At 43.8% G+C, this 18,034-nt stretch overlaps 1 protein-coding gene across 2 annotated transcripts in view; it reads left to right on the forward strand.

Annotated features, from left to right (window-relative positions):
• Window positions 1–531: 531 nt before the first annotated feature.
• Window positions 532–18,034, forward strand: part of CFAP221 (cilia and flagella associated protein 221) — a 127,413-nt gene continuing 109,910 nt past the window's right edge. For both annotated transcript variants that reach the window (XM_006057170.3, XM_044936418.1), the window contains exons 1-3: window positions 532–674; window positions 3,378–3,563; window positions 5,489–5,589. In XM_006057170.3, the coding sequence (XP_006057232.3) occupies window positions 3,425–3,563; window positions 5,489–5,589 (240 nt within the window). In that variant the 5' untranslated portion in view covers window positions 532–674; window positions 3,378–3,424. The remainder of the gene's footprint in view (window positions 675–3,377; window positions 3,564–5,488; window positions 5,590–18,034) is intronic.

The raw sequence follows: 18,034 nt of genomic DNA on the forward strand, positions 1-18,034 counted from the left end.
TATTTGAAGTTGCTAAGAAATTACATAATGTTTTAGGTACTGATTGCGGTTATATTTTTTAATGGGCTCCTTATCTTTTGGAGGTATATTCTGAAATATTTATGACTGATACTGGGATTGGTGTCTGGGATGACATTATAATGTCTGGGATTTCCTTCAAAAAAAAAAAAAAATACAGGGAGTAGAAGAAAGGTAGAGATAAGTTGATAATTGTTGTGCGTTGGTGTTGAAGATTCACCATACTATTCTGCTTGGCTTTGTATATGTTCGAAATTTGAAACTTATCATAATAATAAGTGTAGAATGAACTGTATCACAGTACGGAATCGAGGATTGAATTGCCCTCGGGGAAGCGCCACTCACTGAGAGTGGTAAGCCCCACCAACTCCTCTCAAGGTGCCCAGATGTTTGTGTCTCTCTTTGGGAATTCCTTGGGAATTCGCACGCTATAAGTCGCTCTCTCTGTTCTTACTCAGACTCCAGAGACTGCTCTAAGTCTCCAGAACTGACCCACCACTTTCAGACCTCGACCGGCGGCTGCCCGGTTTCCTCCCCTACGTCCCAGGCGAGTTTGGTCGCGTCCGGCCGCGACCCCGGGAGCGTCCGCGTCGTCATGGCGACGCTCGGGGAAGGTGGCTGCGCCCGCGGATTCCAGCCCGGGAACCCGCTCTGGGGTGAGCGGCCTGGGACTCAAGGCTGGGGCGGGGCGGGGTCGGGGGCGAGCGAATTGAACCCCGGGAGGGTGTCCAGCCGCAAGTCAACTTGGGCGGGGGCGGAGGAGAGGTAGGGCCCAAGGGGTGAAATAAGGATAAGGGTGGCGCCTGGGTCAGGGGTAGACCGTGCTCTGGGCAGGGGCTGGAGTAAAGGGGCGCTGAGGGGAGCAGGCCTTTGGCAGGGGTGAAAGGGACTGCTCCGTAGAGCCTGGGGCCCGAAACCAAGGTTGCCTGGGGAGGGAGTGGGGAGGAGGGACGAAGGGGGACAGTTCACCTTGGAGGTGAGGGACCTAAGATAGGAGTCGGGTGACAACCGTTTGGCTATTGTGCCGCCCTGAAGTAGAGGCAGGGAATTTGAAGGAAGAGGGCTGGAGAGTGAACCGGGGTAGATGTTGAACGGTTGGAAGGGAAGGAGGGCTGGAGGAAGGTTGGAGGAAGCGAGGCTGAAGGAGCGATTGGCGGGAGAGATGGAGGCTGTTCTGAGGAGTGGGCACCCTCAGCCATGCCAGTGAAGGGGGATGGGCCGTGAGGGGAAAGGAGAAACTTGTTTCAGAAAGTGATTATTAAACATTTCTTCGGTATGGTCAGTGTATTTTGCTTGATATTGTAGTCTTTAAGGAATCTAAAACTATGAGCCTTCACACACACACAAAAAGGCACATAAAAATCTACATATGATTTTACATCCAATTTCAGGGGCTTCACTGAGCAGCCCCCAAGTTTAGAGACTTAGCTGTGGAAGATATAGACATGTGGGATTTGTAAAGTGTCACCACAAGGCAATACGTGATTAACACCAGAGGAGCAGTAAAGGCAGCAATTGCTAAAGAACGTCAAAGGGCAGGATCAGACTCCCAAGGCAAGTCTGCCAAAAGGTGTGACATGAGCTGGGATCCGGTGTCCTAGAACGGAGCTCCTAGGAAGGCGCCCAGTGGCGGGGGAGGAGGTCTGTGGCTTTCCACATCCTCTCCCCACAGAGGGGCTCAGGAAGATGACTCATTATGCCAGTATCTCCCAGTGTTAAAGGGTTTCATGGTCACATTCATCTAAGAAACTGAATCGGAGAAATCTCAAAAAGAAGAGTCCTGTTTGGGACTTCCCTGGTGATCCAGGGCTTAAGAGTCTGCTTTCCAAGGCAGGGGATTTGGGTTTGATCTCTTATCAGGGAACTAAGACCCCATATGCCACAGGGCAACCAAGCCCAGGTGCAGTAACTGGAGAAGCCTTCGAGCCACAGTGAAGACCCAGCACAAGCAAATTTGGAAAGAAAAAAAAAAAGAGTCCTGTTTAACTGCTGACTTCAACATTTTGCAAACTTTACTGGCCACGAGAGCCTCAGAAAGCATCAGGACTACATTTTGAGAAAAGCTTTTAAGGAGAATTAAGGACCACAGAAGAGTTTTGACACTGAAACAGAGCAGGACCCTATATCCTTCCTTCCATGTCCTCAGCCTGCCTTTTGTCTATGGGAAAACTTAGCCAAAGAATAAGTTCAATCAGAGAAGTGAGAAAACGCAAAAGTAGAGAAAAGCAGTTAAATAGGACATAATAATAATAGTTTAGTCCATAAGCAAAGTCAAGGACCTTTAGTTCCTTCTCAAGGGCTATAGGTAATCTGAGCCATATCCTCGGCGCTGTCTTATAGAGACTGAAACCACCACCGGGGAGAAGTTAACTACATGATGACCAGGCTGTAGCTATGACATTTGTTGTTCAGTTGCTAAGTCATGTCCAACTCTTTGTGACCCCGTGGACTGTAGCATACCAGGCTTCCCTGTCTTTCACTATCTCCCAGAGTTTCCTCAAACTCATATCCATTGAGTCGATGATGCCATCCAACCATCTCATCCTCTATCACCCTCTTCTCTTCCTGCCCTCAATCTTTCCCAGCAACAGGATCTTTTCCAGTGAGTCGGCTCTTTGCATCAGGTGGCCAAAGTATTGGAGCTTCAGCTTCCGCATCAGTCCTTCCAATGAATATTCAGGCTTGATTTCCTTCGGGATTCATTGGTTTGATCTCTTTGCTGTCCAGGGGACTCTCAAGAGTCTTCTCCAGCACTACAATTCAAAAGCATCAATTCTTCAGCGCTCAGCCTTCTTTATGGTTCAACTTTCACATCCATACATGACTATGACATAAGCTGCCACCTCCAAAGAAGTGGCCTCAAAGAAAGTGAACAAGTCTACTAGAACTAAAGATTAACTGTTACTTAAAACAATCAAGATGACACTGGTCAGATCACTGCATGACCGATTTCAAGATGACTGTTAGAGCTGGCTGTGCTGTTTCTGTATGTAGCCCCCTTCCTTTGTCTATAAAAGCTCTTGTCCATTGGTTGTCAGTTGTGGGGGGTGGTAAGTCATCCTTTCGACAGAAGTCCACCACCCCGTGCTTGCTGGCATCCAAAATAAAGCAAACTTTCTTTTCCACCAGGCTTGCCTCTTTATTGGCTTTTGAATAGTGAACAGCTGGACCCGACTTTTGGTTACAACATGGCTTTGGGGTTAATGTGTGATGCAAGATGAACAGGACAACCTGTGTGGGCACAGAGTGAGAGGTGGGGAAGGCCTGAGCCACAGCAAACCACACAGTGACAAGAGGTACATTTGTCAGTGGTGTATGGTTGTCTGTGGATGATTATACTACTCCTGTTTTCTTCCCAGGAAAGGACCTTTGGCTTTAAAAAGAAGACTCCATTTTTCATGATAAAATGGCAGCGGTGAAAACCCCCAGCAGAGAAGTAAAGAATGCTGAAGAACCATTTCAAAATGTGTCACCCCTCCTTTTAAGGAACCTAGTGGAGGAACCCAAGAGACCAAAAGAAGTACCCAATCATCTCCTAGAGTCAAGTAAGTGGTTAGAAAACAGGTTTGCTTTACAACTCAGGTCTTCCCAGAGGATCCAAAGTCCAGAAAGCATAATGGAATTTTGGGTGCTGATTTATCTATATTGTTTTACAGGCTTGTGATAGTTTTTATTATTATGAACAATGATTCTATTTAGATCCATTCGCTTAACTGGTAGACTTTTGTGGTGAAAATTAATCGCCAAGTTCCTATCCCCACCCTGTTTGAATGTTCTGAGGAGATCCTCTCGTATAAAGAATAAAGTTCCTTTGCTCGTCATTTGGCCCCCTTTGTCTGGATCTGAAACTGTCCACTCTCACTCCTCCCGTCCCCCACTTCCAGCCACACCTGTTACTCCTGTTCCTTCAAGACCACTTGGGTTTATACCTTCTTGCCTTTTTCTGTGCACATCCTTAGCCTAGAAAGCCTGGTAAATCCCATAGCTATTGTGTAGAAGGCTAATCATTTTGCCTGTATTCTCACTGAATCCATCTTAACATCACAATACTATTTCCATTTTACTCTTGGGGAAGCTGAGACTCCAAAAGCTCAAGTGAATTCACCAGGGTGACTCAGCTGAGTCGGGGGTTGGTGCTCAGCTGTAGCCACCCAGTGTCCAGATCTCTATGTCTCAAGCAGCTTGATTCCTGCTCACCATTCAAGGCCCATCGCAAATGAGGGACATGCAGCATTTGGTGTGGCTCTGTTGTTACTTTAGAACACATTGAATTCAAGTCAGTATACTTGACTGTTTTTGGGTATTAACAGGGCAATGCCCATTTTACATCTGTATTGTGGTCCTAAAAACAAAACTCTCAGCATTAAAAAAAATTACCAAGTAATGTTCATTTTAATATTTAAAAATTGGACTTCCCTGGTGGTCCAGTTGCTAAGACTCTGTGCTCTCAGTGCAGGGGGCCCAGGTTTGATCCCTGGTCAAGGAGCTAGATCCCACATGCTGCAACTAAGCCCTGGCACAGCCAAATAAATAAAAATAAATATTTAAAAATTACTTAAAAATTTACCAGACAACCCTGTCACAGTCCCCCGAGACACCATCCTCACCCTAGTCTAGCCCTTCAGTTTGGCCCAAAGCTGATGACAGTGACTGCTCATCGCTGGAGGAACAAAAACACCAAACATTTCACACCCACTTTAGTGGAATACAAAGTCACAGAGAGTGGAGGCTGGGGTCAGGGTATCTGTGACTCATGAGGTTTGAGTACAGCCGAAGGGGAAAGGCTGTCATTTGTGAGAAACTAGACAGTGCATTCACTTCAAAGGAGGCAGTTTGCTGGTCAGAATCAGGCCTGGGCTTGATTTTTACAAAATGGAAACAACGGAGGATTATAAACAAATGCCAGGCATGAAGCACGGCAGAGCTGGGGCAAGTTTTGAAGACACTCACATGTCAAGAGCAAATTGAGTCATTACCATCCAGAGTGATAATTATTCAGAACCTTAGGATTACTCTGTATCACACTATAATTCAGTTCAGAGGAAAGCAAATAGTAACAGTTGAATACACAGCAATAAAATGAAACACTTGGTGTTTGCATTCTTTGAAGTGGATGTGCGTTACATAACAATCACAGTATTATATACAGTGTGTGTCCTTTACAGGCTTGTTTTATTATGAAGACTTGTACAAAATGTGTACAGAGCAAGTTATTTTAATAGATAATAAAAAACAAATGTGAATTTGTCTCATGATGGTAATATCTCCCAAGCAAAATGTTAAAACAGTGGGAGAAGCAGTCCAGTTCATGTGGAACATCATTAATTGTTGACAGCTGTATCCTCTGTCTGAAACTTCATGTGCATAAAATATCCTAAGTTAAAGGGAGTCCTTGTTGATAGGATCTTCTTTCACTTAATATTTTTTTTTGTCTCATCTCATGGTATACTTATCTGCATTGTTTTTACAGAGGTTTATGCGAATCTTCTGAATAATAAGGTCATACAGGCAAAACCTGGCATATTACATTTTGGAGGCTATCAAGTAGAAAAACAACACCAGCAGATATTGGTAGGTACTTTTTTTTTAATTAAAAAATTTCACTGAAGTATAGTTGATTAACAGTATTGTGTTAGTTTTAAGTATATAGCAAAGTGTTTCAATTATACCTATATATGTGCGTCCTTAGTCACTCAGTCATGTCCGACTCTTTACAACCCCATGGACTGTAGCCTGCCAGGCTTCTATGGTCATGGGATTCTCCAGGCAAGAATACTGGAATGGGTAGCCATTTCCTTCTCCAAGGGATCTTCCCAACTCAGGGATCAAATCCAGATCTCCTACATTGCAGGTGGATTCTTTATCATCTGAGCCACCAGGGAAGCCCCATACATACATATATACATTCTTTTTATATTCTTTTCCATTATGGTTTGTCACAGAATATTGAATATAGTTCTTTGTGTTCTATAGTAGGACCTTGTTGTGTATCCATTTTATGTGTAATAGTTTGCATCTGCTAATCCCAAATTTCCAATCCTTCCCTCCCCAACCCCTGTGTAGATAGTGGGTTAATTAGCCCTCTTTAAGTGGGATAATTATAATAATGAAATGACATGAATGTTCTCATTTTATTACTCATTTATCTAAAGAGCAGCACAATCAACAGAAGGGAAGATATAAATTTGACCAGAAAAGGCAGTAGTTCTAGGATGAGAAATTTTAAAGTTGCATCAGTTTCCTTGGACAGGTTTCCTCCCTCTGCCAAAGGCACCTCCCAACACTCTTTACAAACTGGTGCTGTTTCTGAGGGATCCTTGAGGGCCAGAAACTATGCTTTGTGTCCCACATGTTTCAGTTTAGTCCTTAGACCAGCTTTGTGGTGGTCATCTCTGTAGAGATGAGGAAACCGTGATTCAGTAAGGTTAAAGACTCACCTCAAGAACACAGGGATGGGACAGACTCACTCTCAGGCTGCCTTCCTCCCAACCAGTGCACTCTTGCTCCAGCCAACAGCACCAGCGGGAGAGATGTCCCTTTCTTAGGAGGGTCCAGCGAGGGTTCCGTTCCACCTTCTTGGGTCAGATGACCAGGCCTACATCAGTCATTGTGGCCAGAGCCTCCAGCTAGAGCTGGGACGGCAGCTCCACCGACTTCCACAGAAGGGACGGGTGAAGGCTGCCCTGCAGAGTGGCTGCAGCTGTGGGGACAGCAGTCCACCACAGAGGTCCCGGCCTTGCTGGGTCCCCTTTTTTGAGATAGCCCAACTGGGGAGGGCTCGTTGACCACAGGACTCCTAACCCACCACTAAAAGGAACCTGACCATTTAAACCTGCTCCACAATCTCGGTGACCCCCACTGTGATCCCCCAAAGTCACACTGAATAGGATGTTAGAACTACTCCAGCTGGTCGAGGGACTGAGCCAGGCCAGCATCTGGGCATGTGTTGGAGTGGAGTTGATGGATGTGGGGTGTCTCACACAGGCCCTGAGACCCTGGCTTGTGTGTGATGTACTCTCCCACTATAAGACTCTGCATTTAGATACAGTGCATTCTTCTTCAGATTCTTTTCCTATATAGGTTATTATAGAATATTGAGTACAGCTCCCTGTGCTATACAGTAGGTCTTTTTGATTATCTGTTTCATATACAGTGATGAGTTGGAAAACTCAGCAGTGGCCACAGGACTGGAAAAGGTCAGTTTTCATTCCAATCCCAAAGAAAGGCAATGCCAAAGAATGCTCAAACTACCGCACAATTGCACTCATCTCACACGCTAGTAAAGTAATGCTCAAAATTCTCCAAGCCAGGCTTCAGCAATATGTGAACCGTGAACTTCCTGATGTTCAAGCTGGTTTTAGAAAAGGCAGAGGAACCAGAGATCAAATTGCCAACATCTGCTGGATCATGGAAAAAGCAAGAGAGTTCCAGAAAAACATCTATTTCTGCTTTACTGACTATGCCAAAGCCTTTGACTGTGTGGATCACAATAAACTGTGGAAAATTCTGAAAGAGATGGGAATACCAGACCACTTGACCTGCCTCTTGAGAAATCTGTATGCAGGTCAGGAAGCAACAGTTAGAACTGGACATGGAACAACAGACTGGTTCCAAATAGGAAAAGGAGTACGTCGAGGCTGTGTATTGTCACCCTGCTTATTTAACTTCTATGCAGAGTACATCATGAGAAACGCTGGGCTGGAAGAAGCACAAGCTGGAATCAAGATTGCCTGGAGAAATATCAATAACCTCAGGTATGCAGATGACACCACCCTTATGGCAGAAAGTGAAAAGGAACTCAAAAGCCTCTTGATGAAAGTGAAAGAGGAGAGTGAAAAAGTTGGCTTAAAGCTCAACATTCAGAAAACTAAGATCACGGCATCCGGTCCCATCACTTCATGGGAAATAGATGGGGAAACAGTGGAAACAGTGTCAGACTTTATTTTTTTGGGCTCCAAAATCACTGCAGATGGTGACTGCAGCCATGAAATTAAAAGACACTTACTCCTTGGAAGGAAAGTTATGACCAACCTAGATAGCATATTGAAAAGCAGAGACATTACTTTGCCAACAAAGGTTCGTCTAGTCAAGGCTATGGTTTTTCCTGTGGTCATATATGGATGTGAGAGTTGGACTGTGAAGAAGGCTGAGCGCCAAAGAATTGATGCTTTTGAACTATGATGTTGGAGAAGACCCTTGAGAGTCCCTTGGACTGCAAGGAGATCCAACCAGTCCATTCTGAAGGAGATCAGCCCTGGGATTTCTTTGGAAGGAATGATGCTAAAGCTGAAACTCCAGTACTTTGGCCACCTCATGCGAAGAGTTGTCTCATTGGAAAAGACTCTGATGCTGGGAGGGATTGGGGGCAGGAGGAGAAGGGGACGACAGAGGATGAGATGGCTGGATGGCATCACTGACTCGATGGACGTGAGTCTGAGTGAACTCCTGGAGCTGGTGCTGGACAGGGAGGCCTGGTGTGCTGCATTTCACTGGGTTGCAAAGAGTCGGACACGACTAAGCGACTGAACTGAACTGATATGTTAATCCCAAACGCCTTATTTATCCCAGCCCCCGAAACTGTGTCTTAAAGTGGATCATTTCAAGACAGAATTCCGACTATCATATTAGACTCATTCTCTGAGTGGGGAGACTCGTTGCAGGAAACTGACAGATGGTAAAAACTGTCAGAAAGCAAGGCCCGGCCAACAGACAATGCAGCTTCCTTGAGTCCTTACACATTGAAGAGGGAGGAGAGAGAAGGGATCAGCAGAGGAAGCTGTTAGGGGCCGAGTACTTCCTCTTAGGAAAAGAGTCAGGATTTAAAACTGTGATTAGGAACTTTACCCCTCAGTCTGCAAGGACACATTTCTTAGAACATAGCATCAAAGACCAAGGTTAATCATTCATTTTGGAACTTGCATTTCCTGGTTATTAGGTTTGGTGTCTAGATGCTGGTGGTTGTTTAGTCGTGTTCAACTCTTGTGACCCCCTGGACAGTAGCCCACCAGGCTCTTCCACGGGAGGAGTCCATGGGATGTTCCAGGCAAGAATACTGGAGTGGGTAGCTATTTCTTTCTCCAGGGGAAATACTCGACCCCAGGATCGAACCCATATTTCCTGCATTGGCAGGCAGGTTCTTTACCACTGAGCCACCAGGGAAGCCCCTAAATGATGATAGAATGGATCTAAAATAATTATTGTTTGCAATGAGTGAACAATGAACTTCCTGTTCCCAACCCTCTTCACTCTCCTCATTACTTTACTCACCCCACCTCCACCCTAAGCAGCCAGATCCTCATTCTATTGTTATAGATTTGCCTGTTTGAACATTTCACATAAATAGAATCACACAACATGTGGTCTTTTGCAACTGGCTTCTTTCACTCAGCATGTTTCCCAGGCTCGTTGAATTTGTAGCATGAATAGGTACTTCATTGCTTTTTATGGGCAAATAATGTTCTGTTGTATGGTTATATCACTTAAAAGAATTTTTTTTTATTTTTATTGACATATAATTGATTTAAAATGCTATATTAGTTTCAAATGTACAGCAAAGTGATTTAATCGTATGTGTATATTTTTATATGTTAATATAAAGATGTATATTCTTCATTTACATTCTCTTCCATTATAGGTTATTACAAGATACTGAGTATATTCCCCTGTGCCATACAGTAGGTCCATGTTGGTTATCTATGTTATACACAGGGGTAACACTTTTATACACTTTTATGTGTATATTTTAATATATACTTTTATGTATATCTTTTAATCCCAAATGTTTAATTTATCTCTCCCTGCTTTTTCTCTTTGGTAAACATGAGTTTGTTTTCTGTGTCTGTGAGTCTATTTCTGTTTTGTAAATAGGCTCACTTGTGTCATACTTTAGATTCCACATAAAAATGATATCATATGATATTGAGTTGGCCAAAAAGTTCATTTGAATTTTTCAGAATTCATTATGGAAGAACTTGGATGAACTTATGGCCAACCCAATATTTGTCTTTCTTTGTTTGGCTTTCTTCACTCGGTATGATGATTTCTAGGTCCATCCATGTTGCTGCAAATGGCATTGTTTCAGAATGCCATCTTTTATATGGCATTATGCTTTTTTATATGGCATTTTATATGGCATTATTTATATGGCATTAATGCTCTTTTATAACTGAGAAATACTCCATTGTGTAGATGTACCACATCTTTATCCAGTCCTCTGTCAGTAGACAGATTACTTCCACATTCCTTTTTGTTGTTGTTCAGTCACTCAGTCGTGCCCGACTCTGCGACCCCCTGGACGGCAGCATGCCAGGCTTCCCTGTCCTTCACCATCTTCTGGAGCTTTGTCAAACTCATGTCCATTGAGTCACTGATGCCATCCAACCATATCATCCTCTGTTGTCACCTCCTCCTGCCTTCAATCTTTCCCAGCATCAGGGTCTTTTCTAGTGAGTCAGATCTTTGCATCAGGTGGACGAAGTATTGGAGCTTCAGCTTCAGCATTAGTCCTTCCAATGAATATCCAGGACTGATTTCCTTTAGGATTGACTGGTTTGATTTCCTTGCATTCTAAAGGACTCTCAAGAGTCTTCTCCAGCACCACAGTTCAAAAGCATCAATTCTTTGGCACTCAGCCTTCTTTAATGGTCCAACTCTCATATCCATACATGACTACTGGAAAATCCATAGTTTTGGCTAGATGGCAAAGTAGTAGACCTTTGTCGGCAAAGTATTGTCTCTGCTTTTTAATATGCTCTCTAGATTGGTCATAGCTTTTCTTCCAAGGAGCAGGCGTCTTTTAATTTCATGGCTGCAGTCACCATCTGCAGTGATTTTGGAGCCCAAGAAAATAAAGTCTCTCAATGTTTTCAATGTTTCCCCATCTATTTGCCATGAAGTGAAGACTCTTGAGAGTCCTTTGGACTGCAAGGAGATCCAGCCAGTCCATTCTGAAGGAGATCGGCCCTGGGATTTCTTTGGAAGGAATGATGCTAAAGCTGAAATTCCAGTACTTTGGCCACCTCATGCGAAGAGTTGTCTCATTGGAAAAGACTCTGATGCTGGGAGGGATTGGGGGCAGGAGGAAAAGGGGACAACAGAGGATGAGATGCCTGGATGGCATCACTGACTCTATGGACGTGAGTCTGAGTGAACTCCGGGAGTTGGTGATGGACAGGGAGGCCTGGAGTGCTGCGATTCATGGGGTCACAAAGAGTCGGACACGACTGAGCGACTGAACTGAACTGAACTAATGGATTCAGATGCCATGATCTTCGTTGTTTGAATGCTGAGTTTTAAGCCAGCTTTTTCACTTTCCTCTTTCACTGTCATCAAGAGTCTCTCTAGTCCCTCTTCACTTTCTGCCATAAGGGTGGTGTCATCTGCATATCTGAGGTTGTTGGTACTTCTCCCAGCAATCTTGATTCCAGCTTGTGCTTCATCCAGCCTGGCATTTTGCATGATGTAATCTGCATATAAGTTAAATAACAAGGGTGACAATATACAGCCTTGATGTACTCCTTTCCCAATCTAGAACCAGTCCATTGTTCCATGTCCAGTTCTAACTGATGCTTCTTGACCTGCATACAGATTTCTCAGGAGACAGGTAAGGTGGTCTGGTATTCTCATCTCTTGAAGACTATTCCAGTTTGTTGTAATCCACATAGTCAAAGGCTTTAGCGTAGTCAGTGAAGCAGAAGTAGATGTTTTTCTGGAATTCTCTTTCTTTGATCCAAATTTCTTGCTATGATCTAAATATCTATGCTCCAGTGGATGTTGGCAATTTGATCTCTGGTTCCTCTGCCTTTTCTAAATCCAGCTTGAACATCTGGAAGTTCTTGGTTCATGTACTGTTGAAGCCTGGCTTAGAGAATTTTGAGCATTACTTTGCTAGCATGTGCTGCTGCTTCTGCTAAGTCGCTTCAGTTGTGTCTGACTCTGTGCGACCCCATAGACAGCAGCCCACCAGGCTCCTCCGTCCCTGGGATTCTCCAGGCAAGAATACTGGAGTGGGTTGCCATTTCCTTCTCCAATGCATGAAAGTGAAAAGTGAAAGTGAAGTCACTCAGTTGTGTTCGACTCTTAGCGACCCCATGGACTGCAGCCTACCAGGCTCCTCCATCCATGGGATTTTCCAGGCAAGAGTACTGGAGTGGGTTGCCATTGCCTTCTCCGTGCTAGCATGTGAGATGAGTCCAATTGTGTGGTAGTTTGAACATTCTTTGGCATTGCCTTTCTTTGGGATTGGGATGGAAACTGACTTCTTTCAGTCCTCTGGCCACTGATGAGTATTCCAAATTTGCCAGTATATTGAGTGCAGCACTTTAACAACATCATCTTTTAGGATTTGAAATAGCTCAGCTGAAATTCCATCACCTCCACGAGCTTTGTTCACCATGATGCTTTCTAAGGCCCACTTGACTTTGCATTCCAGGATGTCTGGCTCTGAGATAGGAGAGTGATCACACCATCATGGCTATCTGGGTCATTAAGATCTTTTTTGTATAGTTCTTCTTGTATTTTTGCCACCTCTTCTTAATATCTTCTGCTTTTGTTAGATCCATAGCATTTCTCTCCTTTATTGTGCCAATCTTTGCATGAAATGTTCCCTTGGTATCTCTAATTTTTTTTTAAGAGATCTCTAGTCTTTCCCATTCTGTTGTTTTCCTCTATTTTTTGCATTGATCACTTAGGAAGGCTATCTTACCTCTCCTTGCTATTCTTTGAAACTCTGCATTCAGATGAATATATCTTTCCTTTTCTCCTTTGCCTTTCACTTCTCTTCTTTTCTCAGCTATTTGTAAGGCCTCCTCAGGCACCCGTTTGCCTTTTTTCATTTCTTTTTCTTGGGGATAGTTTTGATCACCGCCTTCCATACAGTGTCATGAACCTCCATCCATAGTTCTTCAGGCATTCTGTGTATCAGATGAAATCCCTTGAATCTGTTTCTTACTTCCACTGTATAATCGTTAAGGGATTTGATTTAGGTCATACCTGAATGGCCTAGAGGTTTTCCCTACTTTCTTCAATTTAAGTCTGAATGTGGCAATAAGGAATTCACGATCTGAGCCGCAGTCGGCTCCCAGTCTGGTTTTTGCTGACTGTGTAGAGCTTCTCTACTGTAGATAGTGCTGCTGTGAGCATTGGGTACATGCATCTTTTGAATTGTGGTTTCTCTGGGTATATCCACAAGAATGGGATTGCAGGATCATATGGTAGCTCTATTTTTAGTTTTTTTAAGGAAACTTCACACCATTCACATTTTCCCTGTTCCATAAGTTGATGCACATTTGGATTTTATCTTTGGAGCTATTAGGAATAATGTCATCATGGACCTTTGTGTACATGTTTTTGTGTGGATATATTTTCATTTCTCTTGGATATGTATTAAGAAGTGGAATTAGGTTGTATGGTATGTTAGTTTTCTGTGGCTGCCTTACAAATTACCACAAATTTAGGGGCTTAGAAAACCAGAAACACATTCTGGAGGCTAGAGTCCAAAATCAAGGTGTCAGCTGGGCCCCGCTCCTTTCATGGTTCTAGGGGGGGCTCTTTCCTCGCTTCTCCCCGAATGTGATGGCATCACGTGCTCTTTGCCTTGAGGCTTAATGACCCTAAACCTTGGCCTCCATCTTCTCCTGGCTTCTCCTCCGACTCCTTTTGTCTTCTCTTCTTCTCTCAAAGGAAACTTGTCATTAGACTGAAGGACCAACCGGGTAATCCAGGATGATCTCGTCTCAAGGTCCTTAACTTAATAGCACCTGCAATCACTGTTTTCCCAAATAAAGTCACATTCACATGTTCCAGTTGTTGGGGTATGGCTAGGTCTTTTTGAGTTCACCACTCACTGTTGTTCTATTTGCATTTCCTTAATGACTGATGACATTAAGCATCTTTTCATGAGCTTACTGGTCACAGTACATCAAAGCTTTATGTTGGAGAAGCCATCTGGGATAGCCCAAGCAAAGTGAGAAGTGGGGAGCAGGCACTCGGGGAGTAGAGGGAGACACAGAGGCTCAGGGGGCAAGCATGTGGCATGTTTGGTGTCCGGTGTACAGTCTGCTTTACCTGGATCCTAGGGTTTGGGGAGGGGGTAAAAGCTTCATTCTGCTGAAGAACATCCATCTCTGTCTTATGTACAACACAATACCTATCACACAGAACATACTCAGTAAACACTTGTCAAGATATTGAACTCACTTTATTGGAAGAGAGTGACTTGGTGGCATCTCACTAGTTCCAAGTAAATACAAGGTAAAGTCTGAATAATCACACTGCTTCTATCAGACATTAAAACAAACATATAAAAGGACAAAATTATTTCATCTTAATAACGTTCTGGGAGACCCAGCCTCCTACTTCTATCAGCAAAGTTAAGCAGAAGCCTAAGGCAGTTACCTTGAGATTCTTGCCAAACAAGGGGGAAATTCAACCCTGCACCTTATCTTGGTTTTGTTACAGGAAATGGTACAAATTGCCCAAGAATGGAATGATTGAATGTGTGTTTAAAACCACAGTAAATTGTTCATTAACATTTGAGATTGATCCAGATCTGGTTAAAGGCTTTAAAACCTTTTACTTAGATTCATATCAAAATCAATGTTTTGATTTACTTTAAAAGTTGAAATAATGGTTCCCAGTTTTCTCCAAACCAAGACCTCTTAAGTTCTCTTTCCCTCTGAGGAAAGATTTTTTTTCTGGGAAACTATATTTATTAAGTAAATAATTAATCAATTTTCCCATGAGACAATCAGTGTTACTGTGGCCAGCCCAAAACAAAGTTGTCAGCATACACAGCCTTATCTTATGTAGAGTAACAGTCCTTTCCAGCTTTCTGAAATAATTTGTATTAGTTTTCAACTCCCTGTTGCTGCCTTCAGAGACCCCTCTGCCCCAGGATCTTACTTCTCAAACTAGAGCCACATATCTCAATGGCTTCAAGTCAGTGTGTGAGGGTCAGGACCTGAAGCTACAGTGTAAACACAGTTTATCTTTCTGGAGCATCAGTTTTACTCTCCCATTTTGGAGAAATGCATTATTGAGCAAAATTTTAGAGTAAAATGCATTATCAATCTGAGGCCACACAAGAAATTCAGGTAAGGCTTTACTGGGGCTCCTGCTGCAGCAGGGTTCCATCCCTGAATGGGGAAGATCCCCTGCAGAAGAGAATGGCTACCCACTCCAGTATTCTTGCCTGGAAAATCCCATGGACAGAGGAGCCTGGTGGGCTACAGTCCATGGGGTCACAAAAGAGTTGGACACGACTGAGCACGCAAGCATGCATGCTGCAGCAGGGGGACCGAAGACAAGCAACTGGCTCCCCCCACTCGCTCTTCCCCTCAGAGGGCATGCTGGCTCCTTATATGGGCATGAGGGTAGGGGAGAATCTAGGGGGGCAGGCCTGAGGGACGGCTTGGGTGGTCTGCTCACCCTCTTGGTGGGATGTGTGCAGGGATGTGCTCAGAGCCTGCTTTGCTCTTGATTCTTCAGAAGTGGTCAGGGGCTTCCCAGGTGGCACTAGTGATAAAGAACCCGCCTGCCAATGCGGGAGACATAAAGTGATGTGAGTTCGATCCCCTGGAGAAGGGCATGGCATCCCACTCCAGTATTCTTGCCTGGAGAATCCCATGGACAGAAGAGCCTGGTGGGCTACAGTCCATGGGGTCCCAGAGAGTCAGACACAACTGAAGCGACTTAGCATGCAGGACTGCACTTCAGAAGTAGCGGTTGGGTTTGGGGTTTGTTGTTTTTTTTTTAATTGTTTTGTATCTTTTTGTACATAGTTTGCCCCAACTACACATTCTGGCAAGCTTCACATTCTGGCAAGCTTCCCATGCTCGCAAGCTTCCCATGCTCGCAAGCTTCGGGAGTTGGTGATGAACAGGGAAGCCTGGCATTCTACAGTCCATGGGGTCACAAAGAGTCAAACACAACTGAGCGACTGAACTGAACTGAACTGAACACATGCTCACAGCTATTTTTTGTTCCTTATAGTTTCTTTGTATTTTGTTGCTCAAGGAGACATTTGTCCAGGTTCAAGCACTAGAGCAGAGTCCCAAGTCCCAGATCCCAGCCTGTCTCAAACACTTTAAAGAATTTACAGAGCTGCTTGTGTTTTGCTCCCAGATGTCTGTGGTTAGGTATTTACCTCTGAGAAGCTGTGTCCATGAGGGGAAGGATTAAAAGGACCCCAACTTGGGAGGCTGAAATGTGTTTAGAAAATACCGTAAGTGCTTGGGGCTGAAGATTATAGACCCTACCCACCAAAGCCAGTGCTTCACTGGAGACTGGGTTTGCTCTGCCCTGTGGAGGGAAAGGGAGGGAGACTGTGAAGAGCGGTGTGTGCATGGGGGAGCTGTGAGCAGTCTTTGCAAAGTCCCTCGGACCCTGGAGTAAAAGCTCTTCAACCTGTGACTGTCTGGTATCCAGTTGCTGGTTCCTTGTTTGTTTGTCATGGGGGCCCATTCTGAAACACTGAAGCAAGGACTGAGTTTCACCTTAGAGTCAACACGGGCCTAAGAAGACACTGTATTTCCCTTTTCTTTTTTTAAAACTTTATTTATTTGTTTTATTTTTAGTTGTGCTTTATTTTTTGTTATTTTTGGTTTTATTTTTATTTTTGGATCTCTGTTGCTGTGTATGGGCTTTCTCCAGTTATGGCGAGCAGGTGCTACTCCGTAGTTGCTTTGCTCAGGCTTCTCATTGCGGTGGCTTCTCCTGTTGTGGAGCACAGGCTCTAGGCACCAGGGCTTCAGAATTTGCAGCACACAGGCTCAGTGGTTGTGGCTTGTGGGCTGTAGGTGCTTGGGCTCAGTAGTTGTAACACAGAGGCTTAGTTGCTCCACAGCATGTAGGATCTTCCTGGACCAGGAAATTGGACTCCGTCCCCTGCACTGACAGGCAGATTCTTATCCACTATACCACAAAGGAAGTTGGTTTTTTTCCCTTTCAATGATGATTATTTTCCCCTCAGTGTTAGTTATAAGTGAAAAGGCAAGAATGCCATTTTATCCCTGAAAGCATATATTTTTTTTGACAAGAAATCAAACTGACCTGCTGACAAACTATAAAAATAAAAAAAGGTAGGAAATGAAGTTTGGGCACTGAAATGTCCCTGTATGTACCTAGAGTCTCCTAGAAGGACCACTCGGGGTCAGGAGACTCCAGAGCCCACACCTCACCAAGACTCCTGTGTGCCAGGCTCCTTGGAGGTCAAGAGAGATCTTGGCAGCTTTATTTTTTCCAGGCTTCTCCTGTATTAAAAAGATGTGCCATGTTGCTGCACATGGCAATATATCATTCTTTTTATGGCTAAGTAATATTCCGTTGTCTATACCACACTTTCTTTATCCATTCATCTATTGATGGACACTTAGGTTTGCTGCAACACAGATGGACCAGAGATTGTCATACTAAGTGAAGTAAGTCAGAGAGAGAAAAACAGATACTATATGATATCACTTATATGTGGAGTCAAAAAAAAAAAAAATACTACAAATGAACTTATTTACAAAACAGAAACAGATTCACAGACCAAGAAAACAAACTTATACTTACCAAAGGGGAAAGAGGCGAGGGATAAATTAAGAGTTTGGGATTAACAGACAGACACCATTATATATAAAACAGATAAACAACAGCACTTACTGTATAGCATAGGGAACTATACTTAGTATCTTGTAATAACCTATACTGGGAAAGAATCTGAAACTCGAGTTTGACACTTGAAACTAACACAGTGTTGTAAATCAACTATAGTCAAAAAAAAAAAAATGCCAATGGAGTCACTTTAAGAATATTCATAGATGACCAATGAGAACTTTTAACCCACCAAGCTTTGCTGTCATCTCATCAAGAGATTATATCTTAAGTCTAACTTAGAGACTCAGTGGATTTGAGGCCTTGGACAGTGGGCCATGTGGCACATCCAGCCTCTGGTCTGGACATTGAAAACCAAGGGCCTCTTAACTGTCCTGTTGACCAGGTGAAGGCCAGATCCCAGAACCCAGAGTCCTTGCTC

Source organism: Bubalus bubalis, chromosome 2 (genome assembly GCF_019923935.1).
Source record: "Bubalus bubalis isolate 160015118507 breed Murrah chromosome 2, NDDB_SH_1, whole genome shotgun sequence".
NCBI classification, from domain to species: Eukaryota; Metazoa; Chordata; class Mammalia; order Artiodactyla; family Bovidae; genus Bubalus; species Bubalus bubalis.